Raw genomic sequence first — 20,363 nt, forward strand, 5'->3', positions numbered from 1 at the left:
TACTTTCCGTGCTAAAATCAGTTCAAGAAAGCCCGAATAATTGTCCATTGTCAGGTAACTGTAGGAAAACATATTATCAGGCTCAAGGCCGATTTACCGAATAGGCACGGTGGGCACATTCCTAGGGGGTGCCAAAAATTGGAAAATAACAAAAATAATTTGATGGTTGTATTTGCATGCGATAGGGAAAACCTCTGATAATCCATCGTGACCATTTTGACATCATTATCGTCTCACGTGGCCGTATAGACATCGTAACCGTCTCCCGCCATTGCAGTAAAATGTTAATTATTTCCCGCTCGTGTAGATATCATTATCGTCTCTCACGATCGCGGCAAAATTCTGAATATTTCCTGCAGTCCTGTAGACATTATCAGCGTCTTCCATGATCGCGGCTGTATAAGAACATATCCCGCTTTCGTGAGGATATTATCGTCGTCTACCGTGAATGAGGCAAAATTCTGATATTTTCCCTCGGTCATGCGGATTATCATTGTCTTGTGCGATTATGTTAAAATTCTGATAATCCCCTGAGGCCCTGAAGATATCATTTTTGTATCTCCCTCTGTTATGTAGAGATCGTAATCGTCTCCCGCGGTCGTGAAGACATCGCCTCTCGCTATCGCGGCAAAATGTTAATCATATTATTCCGCAGTCTTGTGAAGATCATACCGCGGAAAGATTCTGACTTTTCCCCGCGGTCGTGTGAAAATTATCATCGTCTTCTGCGATCACGGCAAATTCTGATCATCTCTCGTGGCAGTGTGTAGACATATTATCGTCTCCCGCGGTTACAGAAACGCTACCGTTGTCATGATCGATCGCGATAAATTGAAAATTACAGGTGGAAGTACAAAATTCACTCACAATTCCCGGTAAAAAAAAAACACGCATGATTCCGGATTTCCTCGTCGGTGGACATACACATATATACCGGTATTGCAAAGGGCAAAGGGGCACTACTATTAGTTGTGCCTAGGGCGCTGATAGGGTGAAAAACGGGCCTGATCAAGCCGGTGAGGAGACGTCGTATTCTCCCACGATCGCAAAAACATATAGTCGTCGTAATCGGTCGCGCGATTTTCGGTAATTACGTCGGTTCTGCTTCTACTCGGCTCGATTTTTTTAATAATATTCTGTTAGGTTCAAACATCTTGCCCTTTCATTTGCGAATAATATTCTTTTGGTAGGTTCATTCAACGCTTTTATCAAAATGTGGAGATTTTCGTGTTGTGTAGAAAACAATATTTGACCTTTATTAAAATAATTAGCAAATTTGAGCACGGCCCCCTTGTATATTATACAAGTGTTAAATATTGTAACCTCAGTTCAAGTTCCCGACATCCTGTGTTCCTTTTTCGAATTCTCGACATATTATTGGAATGCAGAGTACAGAGTACAGTGTACAGTTTTATATGTTTCGTGAAGTACATGTGTTTTTAATTAACACTCTAACCGCTTGATAATAGACACGGTTGATTAACCGTTTATCAGTTCAAGAAAGTTTAAGTTTGGCAAAACAGTGACACGTTCCTCTTTGTTTTGCATTTCCTTGTCTGTGACTATAATGACGTGCCGCGCGCCTAGTAGTGTGTTTGGCTTGGAGGGGAAGTACAACAGTAGTTACAGCTGACAGCTGACTGATAAGCTAAGCAGAGTGGCAGAACTGTTTTGTTTCTTTGGATTAGTCGCACGATGAGATCAGTTCAGTATCGACGTTGTCTTGTCGCAGTTCTTCTGTTGTTGGTTCACACGGCATGTTCTCGCTCGCACACACTGGACCAACAACTCACCAAAGGCCGGGTCTGGCCAGAGCCGAGGTTTGTCAATTACAAACATGTGCAAATCACGCTTGATCCTACTAACTTCAGTTTTAAGGTAAGCATAGAATTTTATCAAATCTTACTTATTAACTTTATTTATACTGTAACAACAGTAAGTCTAGTGGAAGAAATTGGATTGTACGACTGTTAGGGTTTTTTTGTACCTCGGGGAAGAAATATATAAAGAGAAAGTTTTGTTTTAACAGTTAGCCCCAAATTAGGGAAAGGTCACATTTGATGTTCGCATTTTGTAATTTATCGTGAGTAAAATCAACAATGATTCAATATCTTTATCTTATATAGCAGGTAAATAATTGCCAACCATTAAACTATGAAAGTACAGTAGTTATTTCTTAAAACAATACTATGCCTACATTAAAAACATAACTTGACAACCCTGACTGACAGAAGGAGTTGAAATATACTCCCTGCATACATTATTATTTCATTGGTGAGGACATAATGTTCAAGCCATACACCAATACATAAGGAATTTCAAATGTGTGAACAATTATCTTTACAATTACAGTATAAGAGATGTATCTTACTTATCGGTACTTATCGTTTATCGGCTTGAAAACGCTTTTCAACTTCGTATACCAAAATGCATACTCTCGAGTTTAGCCTATATTCTAAATTTATTCAATTGGTCTTAACCATATAAGTTTGTCTTACACATACATGTATCACAAAGCTTCATGGGATACTACTAAGGGCAAGGACATCTGACTCTGGATCCAAACCCAGTAACTAAATATAATTGTACACATAAGGTCTGAGTGACTCATAGATAGAACTGGTGATGACCAGTTATCATCAGTTGTGTCTTGTGGAATCAAACCGATGAGATTATGCAAAGTAGGTCTGATGATATGACACGGCGCAGCGGCGTTTGATTGCTCGTTTGCAAAATGCAAACGTTTTCTATCCAGAGTTAGTTAATTGTAAGCGTCAAGCAATATACCGCTAGAAATTGTGTTAAAAAATATTATATTATAATATATTTCAGTATTTAAAAACAGTTACTTAGAACCATATAAGATACCTAACTAATTTATTTATTCTAGATAACTTATTGTCTTTAACCGTAACAAAATCGTGAGCACGTTTTGTGTCTTTGTGAAATGTTGCAATTTCTATATACAATTCCAACCATCTATACACCTATACCATCTATACAGTAGACATGGTTTTATTAATTCTCCAAGAACAATCAGTATCAAAGATTTAAAGACAACTTGCCCTAGTAAGGGGATGGGACAGTTCCACACAATCGCCCCGGGAATTGTTGACGATAATCTGCTGACTGATAATCATAATCATGATAATATGTCCTCCCGGAAGTTAAGCTCTTATCTACATATATTGCATAGCATCGTACGTGTTATTAAATTTACCGAAAGTATACGTCTAATAACACCTGTAACATAGTATTTTTACACTTGTACTGTTGAGACGGTATGAATACATAAAAAAGATTAGTGGCGATCGATTTTAGGACAAGGACGTCACTTTTAGAGGATTTTGTTTTCAAGAAATGGAAAAATAACTTTGTTAAGTTAAAATGGCAAAATATAAGCTGTGTTTTGATGTGCTATTTATAATATAAAATCAATACTATTTACCCTACACATAATATGTATAGGGTAAATAGTATTGAATTTGTACTAGCCTATTTATAAATTGGGGCGCTTCATTGCCTCACTCTGTATATGACGTGTGTACGCAACTGTTATTATTAGACTACGCTTTTTTATAAACCATTTTCCGTCTTTAAACTAAAGCATAGTTCAACAAACTACACAGTTTATTTTGGGTCATCAGAATGATTAAGAAAATAAAACTACTTATTTATTAATCTTTTAAGGTGGATTTTAAATCGATTATAAATAATATTGTCCCATACTCATTCATGTACATAACCACGAATAAAATATTAGATGGCCCATGGGGGGATCGAACCCACGACCTTCGCGTTATTAGCACGACGCTCTAACCAACTGAGCTAATGGGCCAGATGATTCAATATTTAGCTTAGAACAATCTTAAACTAGGTCTATAATAGATTCAATTTGACAGTTTGTGTAGATAACAGGTGTAATCATCAAGAAATTAAGAAATACTTTTAGGAGTCATCTCCAATAATAGAAAAGGATAGCCTACTTTTTATAGTTCGGCCGATTAGAAAGCGACCTCCTCCAGCATTGGTTTAGCATTAGCGCGCAGGTCGTTTTCTAAGCGGCCGAACTATAGTGCGGATTGTGCTTAATTTAGTTAACAAATCAATTGCTGCACATGTTGTGAAACATATTAAACCACTGCCAAGTGTCAACAAAAAAATACTCTTTGCCGGAGAAGGTAAGTATGTTTTATCTATGGTAAAGTGTATTTTGGATGTTTCCCCTTGGCTACGTCGCCGTATCGCGCGCGCTCCCGCTCGGCAGGGAATTGTCATAAGAATTAGAAGACAAGACTGAGACAGTTAAGGGGGAAATTTGTGTTAACTTAATATAGAAGTAAATAGACCCAACTCTATTCGGATTATAAATCTAATTAATGTATTGTTGTTATTTCTTATGTAGTGACAGTGACAGTCGCGTTGAAATGTTTAGCGAGGTATGTTTTTTAGCGTCTTAGTAGTATAGTGACTTTTGTAAATTATCATATTGCCACATCTGTAAACAGTATACATAATAGCTCATTTCCGCTTTATTCAATCCTGCTCGGTAAATCAGCTGATTTCACTTTTGGCGTTTCTATAAAATAGAACATCCAGTAATGCATATATGAAAGTGATTGGTTGAGGAAAAGCAAACATAGCATTTTGCTGCATTTTATATACGGCATTTTATAAAAGTTCTTCTGTGTGTTATGGTTAAATGGTGGTGGTAGTAAATATTGTGTGTATTACGACCACAAACACAGTCATACTGCCGCTCTCGCGAAATGTTCTCATCTTCGTATGGCCATCTACACTCTACAGTGCGTATCCTTAAACCAGTAAGTTGGCGCACACGGGCCTAACGGGGTATCAGCTACCCGGGTCCACAGTGCACTCCCCTCGGCCTCGGCGCTTGAAGCCGTTTCCTTGATGAGTCTCCATTCACCAACGAACACCTCCAAAACAATTGTATTTTTTTTTATTTCTTAAATCCCTTCATATAAATATAATATTCGTAAAGTAGAAACAGAAAAACTAAGAAGATTGATATACAACACTACCTACCTGTGTGTTTTGATTAAAAATTAAAAACGTGGCTGAAAGTCATATTTTCAGCCGTAGTGTGATTATGCTTTGATACTACTGTATACTTCGTATAACATCCTAATCTTGGGACGATATTTATTGAGTAACTTTGTTACAATACTCCGGTAAGAACGTACACCCAACTCAAATCTATACCCTGGACAACCATTACGAAGGCTCAGTTTGCCCTTTCACGGCACGTTGTTGCCCACACACTTGATCTTCAGTGTAGCCTGCAAAGTGCTAAATTACATCGTCAGTTCGTACAAATTAAATGCAAAACACACACACATATGGCATGTTTTAAGGATATAATTAATTAATCATTAAAATAGACAATAGACAGCACTAAGCCGCCTTAGGTTAGTCCAAACCTTACACCTCACTCCCGTACATATATACGCCAGCAGGGCATTTGGTTCACAATATACTGTGGTAGAGGATGTTTGCTCTATGATATATTATATAAAGATCCATGAATGCGTCTCGGCTCACGCATCACATACGGCGCGCGATCCATTGTGTTATAATCTCGATAGTCTTGCCAAAGACAAAATGCCGTCGATTCACTAATAAGAAAGGACTATTATAGTGTCAAACCCTGTCAAAAGTGGCAAAGTGGTTGAACTACCAGCACGTGGCACGGGACCGCCTACACACTAGCATGTCAGAACCACAGAAAACGTACTGTCAGAACGAGAACGGTGTGCTTTGCCACGGCACGCCAAAAATCAAACTCGTTTTGATTTCCACCGTTCCATGCACACCGTTGAACACACACTTGCACGTTTCGTCTGTTTTTGGCACGTGTAGTGTGTGGGTTGTAACGTACTGTACCTATTCTCGAGCGGCAATGACGTACTTGGTTGGCACTTTTAATACACCAATAAGAGTAGCAACAGTACATAACAGCAATACAGTATAAACATTATGCGGGATAACAGTTTCAGGTTATGATTATGTTTATATTAAGCCATAAACATTTCAGAACGATCGGTTAATTTGTTTTTGGAATTGAAGTTTCAACTCCAGTGTTAGAGTTAAATTAGTCCTAAACAAACTGTACTTTTGTAGTCTTTCACTCATCTAAATTTGTCTATCTAACGGTAAAATGTTTATTGTCACCACGCGAAATGTATTGGAAATATTTAAATGTATCCATCAAACTCGAGTGTAGGCTACATATTTTCCCCCGATAGTGTAGTCCTATGCCGCCCACTGCCTAGTCCTCAGAGGATACAAATCGATTGTGTTACAGTTTGACCCGAGGGAGGATATTGCTGGGGTCGAGTGGGGTCTGGGGTCATCCAACATAATTAACGTCACTATCGCCGTTGTCCGCTGTAGGCTATCTCTGGGAGGAGACGACGGTCCTCGTGTTGTGCCCTCACATCCTACGTCTACTTCGTTATCTCCGCAGGACACAGTTTGACTACCAACACACGTTATGCAACGATCACGCTATACAATCGTCTGCTTGCTAGTCACATTTTACGTTAGTGTTTGCAGTTGTATTGTCAACCCCAATACAACTGAGGGCGCCGTTTGGCCGCTGCCGCAAAGTGTTAGGATATCAGTTAACACTAGGACGGTCGGAAAAGGCTTTGAACTAAAGGTAATTTGAAACAAGTATTTTGTATACAACACATAGTTGTGCTTATTCTAATTTAGTTAGCTTCAACAAGACAAATTGTTTAATATAACAGTACTTAATCATCGTAATAACATGACATATAGTGTCTGGTTGTTAATTTGTTTTTAATTTATTCATTATTCTCAAATTAAACAAACAGAGGGCATACCGTGGCTACTATACTGTAATAACCTTCTTGTACATTAAGATTATTTATATCATAGTTAAGGCAAAACATTAAAAAAAATCGTAAATTAACAAACTACCTTGCATATTTTGTTTATTTTATAATGATACAGATATTCCAGGTTGTGTAAATAAAGGGTTTTAATTTTTACTAAAGGACTAAAGTGACAGTCAATGCAAAAGTTATTCATCAACTCAGGCATTTTTCTAGCTAGGGCTAGAGTAAAACCATATAATAATAATCTCGTAGGTTAAATATACTCCAGTAAAAGTTCATCATCAAAATATTTTTTAAATTTATTTTTAAAGTGATGAAATTATTATGACCTATGTGATTATAAAAGATGGATAATAAACATAAACATAGTATCCTACGAATTCATTTCCAAGAATTATCCTTAACACTCTTTTAAATGTGTTGAAATGAAATTAAATGATTTATTGCCAAAACATACAATGGAATGTAAGAATGTTAAGACCCACAAAAAGGGCTTGATTCTATAATCTAAAAAGACATGGGGAACCTGAATACGTGCAAATTGCGATCTATTCAATCAACAGTTGATTTAATTGTGCTACCATTACTGTAATACAATTTTAGGTTGAAAAACTAGGTAACCGTTTAGAAATAGTTATTTGTGTAACTAGTGTGCGTGTGCGAAGAGAAATGTTTACGCAGGCGATTGTGGAAAATTTCTCGAGTGCAGCAAGGACACTTTGCACTCGTGTTACACATTATATGTTTCCTACATAGTTACTATAACGCATATACCTAAATAATTAGTCTTCCAAAAACTATACAACAAGTTTTTAGGTTAAATCCAATCCAATCGTTGAACGAAACGGTGGGGCACACGGAAGATTTCTCAGGTGCCGTTTGACGTCACTAACTGCTGACGTCACTAACCGCTGCGTCTGAAGAAACAGACAATTTTATAATTTTCTATTATTAAATTAAACTGTCTTAACCTAACCAAACGTGCTGATAATGGAAAAATCGAATAAAGGTTTACTAATCTAAAAAATAGTTTTGTTCATAAAATAAAATTATAATAGCCTAAAATTCAATTTTATAATTTTTAAATTATAAAATTAAACTGTCATAACCTAACCAAACCAACCAAACTTGCTGATATGAAAAAAATGTTGATAAAAAGTTAGTGCCGCCGGCGGGATTCGAACCCGGAACATTCGGATTATCAGCCCGCAACGCTATCCACTGCCAGGGCTGGACTGCACCACCGAGGCCGCTGGCTCCAAACCGTATCGTTGCGGTATTGGTGTTCCCTCAAAGTGACGTCAAACGGCACCTGAGAAATCTTCCGTGTGCCGTTTCGTTGAACGAAATGGGAAACACTATAACTATAACTGCTGATCGTAGTCGTAGTAATTAATAAGTGTTGCCAACCTATTTCCAAGCGTACACGAACTGGAACTACGAGCCTTTTAAAAACACGCTGTTTTGTGTTGTTTGGTTGGAATTTTGGAGTTAGGCAAAAAAGGGGTTCGGGAAAAAAAGAGTGCGGCAAAAAATATTGCGGCAAAAGTAAAGTAAATGCAGCACTTAGCAACTTTCTGTACTATAATCAGTGCAAGGAAGCCCAATTTGTGGGTGATAGAAAAACAATTCTGTGGAAATGCTGTACCTATTCTAAAAGTATAGGCCTAAATACTGATGGCTATATTGTAAAACTACCTTTAAAATAAAAAATAACGATCTTTCTACTCATTGTAGGTGACTGCAGAAACATGTGACATTATTGAGGAAGCCATCAAGAGGTACTCGGAAGTGATCAGCCAAGCCAAGGAAGCTACACTCAGCACAGAATGTGACTCTCCTCACAGCCTGCACCAGCTGCAATTGGAACTGACCAGTCCGTGCCAGCAATGGCCTGACGCCGACATGAAGGAAAACTGTTTGTATTTTACTACTACCACATATTTGTAACTAAATCACTCACATCAATTTTTCACCGAAAGCTACAAAAGCTTATAATACAGCAGAGGTTAAGCCGGGTTTTCCTAGGCGCGTAGTCGGCCAGCGGAAGGAGGAACGCGGAGAGCGGACTCAGCTTGTCTTAGGTAATTTAATGTTACTGTTTTCCTAGCAGCGGAGCGGAATGCCATGTTAATTTCAATTCCGCTCTCCGTTGTCCGGTCTCCGCTGGCCGACTCCGCGTCTAGGTCTAGGAAAACCCAGCTTTAGGCGGGACCATAGTACCGTATTCGTGGGTGGGACTGAATATTGTGTGTAGACATTTGCAACTAAATAGCTGCATTGTCATCAGTTTATTTCTCCGTTGTACTTGTACAACCTTGGGTTCGGCATATGGCTCTTGCACTTTTAAAATCATTTTAATCACAAACACTGAATTACCCTCTCTTGTTAACATAAAGAACATTAGAAAACCATAAAATGTTGTGAAAACAGACATTTTTGAATTCACTTCTTTACTGAATGTTGTTGGATTTTGTTTCAACAATGGATACCTGTACCAATGATTTCAGTAAAATAAAATTATAACCATTTGGCTTAAATCATTCTTTGGTGATTTTTAACATCATGTTTTTAATATTCATGAGAGATTTTTTGTAACTATGAGTATTATTCAAAAACTCATTCTAGGAAGTCAATCAGATTGCTGGCATCAATCGGGCGACTTTAACTCCAGGCCGCGGCCTGGTAGAATGGGCCGCAAGTAGTGTTGTTCATCGATGTGTTGTTTAGTGCCGTGCGAGAGCCAGACGTGTGTATAACATGACAGACAGGTGACATCAGCTGATTAATTCACATTTTATCGATTTAAATGGAAATTTAGGAACATAAATTTATTAAAATATTAAAAATAAAACGTCCGGAATTGAAAACCAAAAGAATATGAATTGAAAATCTATATCTGTACATTTAACGGGGAGTCAACATTGTCATAGTCCAGTAACCAAGGTTTTGTAAATACACAAATACCACTAGGATTGCTTTCAGAGCAGTGAAAGCCAGTTGAGCGGAGCAATCATGTTTCACGGTTGTAAAGTAATAAATTAAAAAATGTTTATAGATATAATACAAAATACAAATGTTCCCACAATCTGCACAGCTAACCTATACTACTTTTTTCACTACTTCCTACGTTGTGGACCTGTTTTCCTCCCTTCCCATAGCATTTTAGGATTGCCGATACGGATACATATTAATCTAACTGCCACAAAGGGTTCCCACACTCAGAACCTTTAGCCTTTTACAACTTCCTTCACCACTTCCTTCGTCGGACCTGTTTAAGTTTGCCATTTATGAGATTGATCCACGAGTGTGATTCACCTACTAATTGTTTAAGATAAAATGTTATAACCTTATTTAGCCACGTAAATCAAATCTGTTAAATACTGTACCTAAGAAAGTATGATTTATCTATGACTGTACCTATTCGATCAGTGGTCGTTTCCAAATTGCTTGAATGTAAACCTAAAGACTTTCTCTGTATTGTTTAATCAGTTGTCATCATCCAATTTTTTCCTTTGAACTGTGTTTAGGTTGTGGCTTGATTTGAACATAAGCTATGATTTCTTTGTTTTGTTTACATTTACGTTGTTATTTTGTAACCATCATGGCAACCCATAAGACCAATGTTAAAATTTAAAAACTTTGAGTTACTTTAAAATTATATAGGCATTATCAAAAATTGAAATTGGTTACGTCTAAACCATCTAATCATTTGACAAAACAACATTCGTAAGTTTGGCTAAAATACGTTGGTTCAGCTGTTATTGAGATTAAGTGTTATAAAGATTGCATTGAAGTTGATCCCAAAGAGCTTTGCTTCGCTCCGCTCAATTAGCTGCTTTAAAACAAAACAACTGTTACAACCATACCTGCGACATTGCCACGCCACTTTGAAGGCTGCGGCCTAATGGAGTTAAAGGTGGACGTGCATCAATCCATCGGTCATCAATCATGTCATAAAGGAGGTATATTTTATTAAAATTTCCTACCAACATTTTATTAGGACGAATGTTTCATTGCCTTCCCAAGTGCATTAAAAACCTACAGTATAATAAAAGTGTAGTACTCTAATGGTAATTAGAAACAATTAATAATAATTTATAAAATAAATTAGCAACAAAAAAATTAATAATTTAGCAATTAAGAACTGCTAGCACTTAATTGTTACACCCGAAACTCTGGCAGTACTACATTGAAACAACTCCTTTAAAAGCCACTCAAAACATAAATCAGTATCTCACTCTTACTCTAAACTCCAGATGAACTTCATGTGAATGCTGAGTCAGCTGTTCTGAAGAGTGGCTCTGTGTGGGGAATCTTGAGAGGATTGGAGACGTTTTCTCAAATGTTAGTACCATCCAAACAACAAGGCTGCTTGGTATGTTGAGCGCAGTATGTTTATTTTATACCTATTATTGAACATTATAAAATTATAAACATAAAATTAGCCCTACCTGCGGACATTGGGACATTTGAGTACTGTAAAACGGATGCTACATATTTCCTTGTAGAGGGTATGCTAAGACAACGCCTTATGCCTTATCTGTCTTTACTCGGCCAGAATATACACTCCTCATACCCGTATGACCCATACCTCTCTGCTACTTCTCATGTTTAAGTCTAAGATCTAAAGGAGAGCTGGGAGGTTGACATTTACTTTTTTTATTTTTTTTAGTGTAATGGTGTTTTTTTCTTGGTTATATTTTAATGTAATTTCTGAATTTTAGTATTATCAATGAAAGACAAACTTGATGCCTTTGTTACAGGTTTAACAGAGAAACTTTATTTATTTTATTATTTTTCACATGTTTACAATGAGTTTTTTCTGTTATTCAAACTTACACAGCCGAGCTATCCGCAGGTGGGATGATCGCGACAATACTGTAATATAAGCAGTAAATTATATGAATTTAATGTAAACTGATGTGTAGGTTTTTAATAGATTTATCATGTAATAATAATGAAACTTTGTAAATTAGGTGGTAAATCACACGGATATATTGGACTATCCCCGATTTAGTCACCGAGGACTGTTGCTGGACACTTCACGACATTATCTGCCTGTCAGTGTGATACTCAATATCCTCTCTGGCATGGAGATGAACAAAATGAATGTATTCCACTGGCACATTGTTGATGATCAGAGTTTCCCTTATCAGAGTACCACATTCCCTAACCTAAGGTAATCTAAATATCTCATTACAGTACAATAAAAAAAAACCACCTTAGACCTTACGTGAGAAATTAATGATATTATGAGTTAACGTTTAATCGCTTAGCAAGTAAAAGTTTTCAACAAACTTTTTTGATAAATTTATCACTATGGCTATCTATCTGTAGGTCTATATATAAAAATGGATGTGACGTTGCATTAACATTTGGTTATTTTTGTATATAATAATCAACAGTAAATGACTCGATCAGGCAATATTTTCCATGACAGTACCAGTACTAGACATGTTACCATAAAATAGTATTACCAATTAAGGTAGTATGGTGTATGAGACACAACTGGGTGCATTTTAACCCAAGTAGTGAGTGAAGGATAAATGTATATGTAGGATATGAAGGAAGCTTATGAAGGATGAATCTAGAGTGGAGTGAGATGCAATGTGGACTCACTGAGACCAGGTATTTCTATCATTAGCCAAAACCATGAATTAAAAGCTTAGTTACAGATGAGTCTAGCATTGAAACATAAAAACTAGTGACTTTTCTGAGGACCTAACCAGCAACCTTCTGATGAGTAGGCAAGCACTGTCATCAATTGCTCAGCCACCCAGCAATTTGCGATCACTAAGTATTTTATGCGGTGAAAAAAGTTATAATACGTCAAATAAATGCTGATTAAGTTGTGAAATAGAGTAATATTATAGATCTTGCTTTTAGTGATAATGGTGCATATGATTCCAAGAAGGCAATTTACTCACAAGAAGTGATTAAGAAAATAATATCTTTTGCTAGAATGCGAGGAATCAGAGTTCTTCCTGAGTTTGATTCCCCAGGTAAGGTTAACCTTTACATCTAACTGGATACCGTAGCACCATTGACTATTGGATGTAGCACCTTAATGAACTATAGTTAGTATAGCTATAGTTATACTACATATGCTATAACTATAGCAGTACGTATATATATATATACGTACTACTTCAGAGCACTGTAGTGTAATGCACATGATACTGTAACAAAGTACCTACTGTACATCAGGTGTACATTATTTACGGGTACCTACTGTACCCGTAAATAATGTTCACCAGCACCTGATGTTTACCAAAGTTTTAAGACCAAAAAAGTGAAACAGTGTGTCAACAAATGATATAGAGGCATGCCATTTACACAAGACTACAAATTTAAAGATGTGAAATAAGGAGTTAGTTTTACAGATTGTTGCATAAATTTCTTAACTTTTGTCTGTTAAAATTTTTGGATCTGGATTAGTGAGAGTCTGCAATACAGGATTTGGTTTATTATATATTTTCAAGTGAATAGATTCCTTCCTAATGTAGCTTACACTGTATAGCAAGTTTAGCAATTAAATAAAAATCTAGTCAGTTATTTCAAACTAACATGTTGTAATGAAAAATGGTTTTGGAAATAGTTCTATTTAACATACTGAATTACTTGGTTATTTAATTCATTTCATCATTTCAAATGAAGAAGACTCATTATAAAGGTATTTAAAGCATTTATTTGTTATAAAACTTAAATTTTTTGATCATCTTTGAATTTTTAACTGTATTTTTATGAAACTTGTTACTGCTGTGTATTATGTGCTGTAAATAAAAAATAACTTTACCTGTAAGCTAGCAGTTTTGAATTACATTCAGTTTTAATCGACCTTTGATTCCTGTACGTAGGACAGGCTAATAGCTAGTATTAATTAAATTAAATGATTTGCTCTTGATATTGCCAGTAGACTTAAAATTAAATTGTAAAATCTCAAGTTTGGAGTGTTGATATTGACTCCAAAGTTTCTCTTTATTTGAGGATAAATTTTAGATTGAGCACTTAATGCTTTTACTAAGTTATAATATCAAAGGACAATTAGTGATAGCTTACTAATAAGGTAGATGATTTAGTCATAATAATTTTAATGATAGTAAAATAACTGAAAATATATTAAAGACATCAATACACTCAACTGGGTGGACATATTTAAAATGTTCTTCTGCTGAACCAAAGCAATGTGTTTCATCTATGATACGCTACATTATTTGATGTTACAGGTCACACACAATCATGGGGGAAAGGAACAAGCAAGCTTTTAACAGCATGTTATGTTAATGGATCATTTGACGGTAATTTTGGACCAGTTGATCCCAGCAGACAAGAAAACTATAAATTTATGGCATCTTTACTTACAGAAGTAAAAAACGTTTTCCCATCCAGATATATCCACATAGGAGGAGACGAAGTCGATTATACCTGCTGGTAAAACAGTATTATCTTTTTTAATCTACTTTTCAACATTTAAAATTTTATTTATTTTAGTTTTTGTTGACATCTTTATTGTTGCTAAAAAGTGTTGTGCTAAGCAAGAAAATATTAAAAGGAATTATTTTTAACAAACTACATTTTATGTTTTTAAAATAAATCAAGTAAGTTTACCTAGAACTAAATTACCTACATGAAAATTATTATAAACATAATCATATAATATCATTTCCAAGAGTTGTTAGCCTCCGGATTACGTTTGCATATTTATAATCATAATACTTTGTTACAAAATATTGGATATTAATTCAGGATGACTTGCAGCAGGTTATACAAACAACTTTGGAACGTATCGTCAAAACCATCTTGTAAACTATAAGCTCGTATTTGCTTGACAATTCAATTTAATTAATAATAAAATTTGACTGTAACAAATGTTACCTATTTAATTGACAATATCTTATATCAGACTTGCAAATTTTTTTCCATTCAAATTCTAAACCATAGAGTCTTTGTATAAACACATTGTAGGAAAACAGCCTTTTTAGCGAATTTTCCATACAGGGAATAATCTATTACCGCAGTACTCATAGTAAGACCTGGACCCAGGACTGATTTTATTTTTCGTTTTGAGGTCCCTAAAGGCCAAAAATACCATCCGTTCAAATTCATATATATATAAGTTATATGTCTGTTAGTACGATAACTCTAGCAAAAATGATCCGATTTTGATGAAATTTGCTACAAACGTGTAAACCTACGTTTATTCGAACAAGTTTGCGAACCAGCATAATCGGAGGTTTATGGGAACGGAGGTTTATGGGAACGGAGGTTTATGGGGGGTTTTATGGGGTAAAAATGGGTTTTTCCCATTTTGACCCTAAAAACAAAAGATTTTGCAATTTATTTTTAAACCGTTTTGTAGAGCTTAAGAAAAGAAATAATTTAGTATATTTAAGCTCTGTGTTGTATGCCTAACGGCATAGACTAACCAACACAAGTAGACTTCTCATCCCATTGTAAATTTTGAAGCTCGTTTTTCATGTCTAGTTCATGTACGCCACACTGGGCGCTAGTGTCGACGAAATTTTGTTTCTATTATTTTAGGGTTAATTTCTTGATTTGTGCTTTACTGTTTGGTTAAATAACTAGGGGACAATTTATTGTTTATGATTAGATCGTATTATTTGGTTAAACGAGGTTTTAAATGACTGTATTAACGGGAAACAAATTTTAAACAAAACACGACCTCTACATAAACCGTACAGAACTAACAATAAAATTGTCTTCAGCTGTTCCATTAGGATGAGAAATCTACTAAGGGAGTATGTGTAATCTATGCTAACGATCACGGAGAAAATTCAAAAATAGTGTAATTTAAAATTCCCATGTTATTCTTATGGAGAAAATTAAAACTGTTGTAGTTTACTTGTTTATGGATATATATTGATTAAATTTGGCAAATTCATTAATTTCATCTTATACTATTGACGTATCATCAAAAAACACTTTTTACCTTCCCTGTAGCAGCAAACCTAAGCACTCGTTAAATCTAATGTTATTTAAATTGGGAATAAGTATGTCTTATTTATAGAAATATTTGAGTAAAAATGTAATCAGACAAGTTAAAATTCGCTTAGTCTGAAGGTTTGCTGCGGCGGGGGTATTTACACTTGATTGTGAATACCACTTGAGAGTACCAGTAAAGTTATTGAAATATCAAAAATATAGGATGCATATTTTTGAGATTTCAAACACTCATATTTTGTAGGAAATCAAATCCCGCTGTTCAGAAATTTATGAAGGAAAAAAATCTTACCACCTATGAAGAGCTGGAAGGTTACTATATCAAGGAAATAATTAATATTCTAGACCAAATTGGAATCAATGGCATCGTCTGGCAAGAAGTGTTTGTTCATAATGCCAATCTGTCTAAGAACACATTAGTCCACATATGGAATGGCAATAGGACCGAATTACTTCAAGCGGTTAGTTATATCTTTTGAAATATTTGGCAACAAAAATAAACAGAGGTTTTGAAGATTACTATTTGAGCTAAAACATAAAATACTAAGTTTTCTTGGCTAACTCACTGCAGATGTAGACATTTTTGTTACTCAGATTTTCTCAATTGTTTGGGGCATTTTGGTAAGGTCCGGAAATTGTCAAGTTTTACTGGGCCTTGTTTGAAATCTAAGCTCAACCACAGACATAATTTTTTATGGAACAGAATTTTTTCCAGTTGTGATATTATTTCCTACTATTTAATAATAACTAGAGGTCGTCCAGTGGTCGAAACTCGACCAAAAATATTTAATGTACAGACTTCTTTATTTTCATCCCACACTGTGAATAAAACATGTGATTGGAGTTTCTTCAATTTGTTTTGATTTTCTGTTTATATTTCGTTGTTATTTCATCACCGAATGGCATGGCATGGCAACCCATAAGATCCATGTTAATTTTTTCAAAATTTTAGATTCATTTTTTGTGCTTATTTTAGCCTATTTTAATTTATAAAGGGATCCTGCACATCTACAGGTAAATTCTTTCCAACAGTATGCGTAGATTTTCCCTGCGATGCACACGAGCTGAGAACAAAAGGTTTTAAAGAAACATGCTTGCCTATTAATATATAGATAGATTATTATATTTTAGACTATTACTAGTATAGTTGTAAACAAAACAGCTGCGTTCGAACACATTTCAAGCTGTTAATAGAATCAATATACGAGATGATAAAATATGGAAATTTATACCATGCCGTGTTCAAGGTGAATTTAAAAATAATAACTTTTTAAACTAGTGAAAGAAAAATAAATAATTGTTGTAAGATATAAAGTTTTGTCACTGTCCAGGATATGTGGTTCAGGAGCTGACAAGACTGTTGGTAAACTAATCAACACTTGGATATCAACAGGTGACAGACAATGGTCTGCAAGCCCTGCTATCCCAGGGTTGGTATCTGGACCATATCAATGATCAATGGCAAACCTTCTATCAAGTGGACCCAACAGACTTCAATGGAACTCAGCATCAAAAAGAACTTGTGGTAGGGGGTGAGGCCTGCATGTGGGGAGAGATGGTGGACGAAACCAACATTGTTCCTAGGATTTGGCCCCGAGCAAGCGCAGTGGCCGAGCGTCTCTGGTCCTCAGAAAAGGTATATCATGAGGTACTTCTAGTCCTGGAGAAAATATATAGCCTATTTTTTGTCATACTAGCAAAAGCAGCAGTGTAAATAAGTTCTTTTTATTCTCTGGGTACCAATGAATTAGCTGGACTCGAATAATCTCCTGTAAATTGTTCTCTCGTCCGCTAGTTTTGCTGAATGAAATGATGGCTCCCATTGATATACTGTATACATGATTGAATAACTGTTCAAATTTATTTGTGTTTGCTATAAAATTTCATTGTACATTTCACAACAATAAATACATCTTTATCGATGAATGTAATAAACTTTCAGTCATTACAATTTTTTTTCTATGCGTTGACGGAGTAGCCTAATCATTTAACTTACTTTAAACTTTTATAGCAGTTTCATTAAAATAGGAGCAGAGCCATAAAAGTACACTAGGCCTAAATACGAGGTTTGCAAATCAGTAGTTTACAAAATGGTGCAGTATTAAAAAAATAGTTCATCAGATTGGCCTTGTATGTGTATTTAAAACTTGAGCTCGTGTTGTTTTCAATGGAATCACTTTGATTACTCATCTGCTGTTGAATGAGGTAAATCTTGGTTAGTAGCCTATTTACTGCTAGGTTTTCATTATTATTCGGGAGTGAGCTGGTCTAGTGGTTAGAGCGCAGGACTTCAGTCCCGGGTTCAAATCCCGCCAAAAATAACCAATGCATTTTAACCAAGTGATATTGCCACAACCCCTAGGTCTAGCTTTACTTGAAATAATATGAAAAACAATCCCAGGTTCGTGTCTAGCGTCTTAGGGAATGGGGGGGGGGGGGGGGTAATGGGTAGTAAAGATGAAATACATTCAGTATTATCAAACGGTAGGAAAAAAGATACAAGACTGTAGTAGCTACTTGAAAAAATAAAAATAAAATTCCCAGTAGAGGTGTGACACACATATTAGAAACAAATATTTGTTTATTTTCAGCCCTTGTAATAGCTATTTACCTTACAAGTGTAGTAAGAGCGTTTTTACATCACGCAGGTCAACGAGCGGAAGCGAGTTGCATAATTTACCGAAGTGATGTAAACACGCTCTTGCGTAACGTGTAACGTACAAGATTTTACCTGACCCGACAATATACAGGAGGTTACGAACAATATTTTTCATTATCCATTTCACTCATCTTCTAACAGTAACGTTCATTTACAAACAAAAGCTAGGTTAGGAAAATTCTTCAAAACATAACAATAAAATTCAAGCGCATAGCTGATTTCTAGCGTTGAACGTCGTTGGCTCCATAGAGGTATATTTTTTAAGTTAAGCACTCAATGTTATTTAAATGGGTTTCATTACATCACTGAGTGAGTTTTTTTCAACTTTACATCACTCGAGAAGTAACGAAGTTATATACATCACGCTTGGGATAGGGAAGTTTAACATGGCGGGTTAGGTAAAAGTATACACACTGTAGTTCAGACTTTGTATCTTCATCTAGTGAAGATCCCTTTACAGTAAAATACTGTAGCCTTTGCAATACATCAACGTATTTAATTAAAGAAGTTATACATCGTAAGACAACATTATGAATAGTCCTTCACTAATTCATTCGCCAATAGGGCTCTCTTTGTTCAAATATCTGATTTTTAGAGCCCATTGTTAGGATTACCTATTCTTGAACCTGTTCTCATGGCTGTACAGATCAATAACATCGAGATTGCAGCTCCAAGACTCAATGAACACGTTTGTCGTATGAAGAGGAGAGGAGTCGGAGCCCAGCCTGCCAATGGACCTGGGTATTGTTCTTATTGAAACGGATGTTGGAAGTAATTAGATTAAATATATTTCTTTAATGAGTTTAGTGATTGCAAACCTGCAGACTATCCGAATTTCCATTTAGCAAACATATTCCCTTAAAAGTGTCAGATATATTTTCTATCCATGTATGAATCCCAAAGGACCCATGCACTTTTGAGAAAACTACAAGTCACATTCCCATAAACCATATACTTAAAATGTTCGGCATGACGATAAACCTTGCACAAAAAACTATCGATTATTTCATAAATTGCCCTTTAAGGTCGTAATTCCTTTCTAAAGGGAACTTTCCATATACTTTATGTTAAAAATACCTCAGCTGTACTTATTTGTATGTTATTCTTTTAATTTATTACCTTACTAGCAGAGTACGGGGTTGGAATATAAGTATAAAATGCTTATTGCAGTTATACTCAAGCTTTGCGTTTGCAATAAGGGAGGACACAGTTTGATAAAATTTTCTTTTTTTAAATTTACAGTATTCCTTAGTATTACACATCTACCATAGCCATAATGTTCTACCACTTCACCTAAACAATAGAGAAAAATAAATTATCAACAATTCGCAAAATATCACAAATTATTCATTAAATGAAAAACATAAACATAACTGTAAACAATCCTACTTTGACAGTTCTCATTGCGAATCACAGTTTTTTTGTTGTTGCTTAGTTCAAATTAGCTGTTTTCATAAATGCAAAAAAATATAGTGCTGCACCCTGTTGGTAAATCTTATAACTTTTTAATGCTTTTCCATATCATAGAACCAACTTTTTTAGTTGAAACAGCTGACTAAATTCTTTAATTCCCTTTAAATATAAATACTCATAAGGTTAACATGGGGAATTACAGAGCCACTGGGGCGGAGCCCGAAAGGATTTTTGAGATAAGAATATGCCTATATGTTAATCGGGAATGTAAGCTATCATCATGCCGAATTTCAGCCCAATCCGTCCAGTGGTTTATGCGTGATTGAACTTCAAACACACAAACAAACAAACACACAAACTTTCACATTTATAATATTAGTAAGATTAAAATCAGGTGTGATTATTTGTTTATTACTGTATTCTGCTTTGTTTATTTCAGC

General features: G+C 35.4%; 1 protein-coding gene and 1 non-coding gene across 3 annotated transcripts; one reads left to right on the forward strand and one right to left on the reverse strand.

Moving 5' to 3' along the window:
- Positions 1 to 1,684: 1,684 nt before the first annotated feature.
- LOC128982929 (beta-hexosaminidase subunit alpha-like) lies at positions 1,685 to 19,308 on the forward strand. Of its 2 annotated transcripts, none has more exons than XM_054402003.1 (9): positions 1,685 to 1,878; positions 8,625 to 8,805; positions 11,147 to 11,265; positions 11,867 to 12,069; positions 12,777 to 12,892; positions 14,117 to 14,321; positions 16,096 to 16,312; positions 17,245 to 17,487; positions 19,157 to 19,308. In XM_054402003.1, exons 1-9 carry the CDS (start codon positions 1,696 to 1,698, stop codon positions 19,265 to 19,267), a joined length of 1,578 nt encoding a protein of 525 aa, XP_054257978.1. In that variant the 5' UTR covers positions 1,685 to 1,695; the 3' UTR covers positions 19,268 to 19,308. The 2 variants fall into 2 exon arrangements, with proteins under 2 accessions (XP_054257978.1, XP_054257979.1); XM_054402004.1 differs by lacking the exon at positions 1,685 to 1,878 and adding an exon at positions 6,418 to 6,685.
- Positions 3,765 to 3,838, reverse strand: Trnai-aau (transfer RNA isoleucine (anticodon AAU)). The gene has a single exon. It is a non-coding gene; the product is annotated as a tRNA-Ile (tRNA).
- Positions 19,309 to 20,363: the final 1,055 nt, after the last annotated feature.

Source organism: Macrosteles quadrilineatus, unplaced genomic scaffold (assembly GCF_028750875.1).
Source record: "Macrosteles quadrilineatus isolate MER2022 unplaced genomic scaffold, UCM_ALF_1.0 Scaffold_1__1_contigs__length_201487025, whole genome shotgun sequence".
NCBI classification, from domain to species: domain Eukaryota; kingdom Metazoa; phylum Arthropoda; class Insecta; order Hemiptera; family Cicadellidae; genus Macrosteles; species Macrosteles quadrilineatus.

Coding starts and splice junctions, on each gene's coding strand:
- LOC128982929 (XM_054402003.1), top strand. CDS start 1,696: ATGAGATCAGTTCAGTATCGACGTTGTCTTGTCGCAGTTCTTCTGTTG. Junction 11,266..11,866: donor CCAAACAACAAGGCTGCTTG/GTATGTTGAGCG, acceptor TTTGTAAATTAG/GTGGTAAATCACACGGATAT. Junction 17,488..19,156: donor GTCTCTGGTCCTCAGAAAAG/GTATATCATGAG, acceptor ATGGCTGTACAG/ATCAATAACATCGAGATTGC.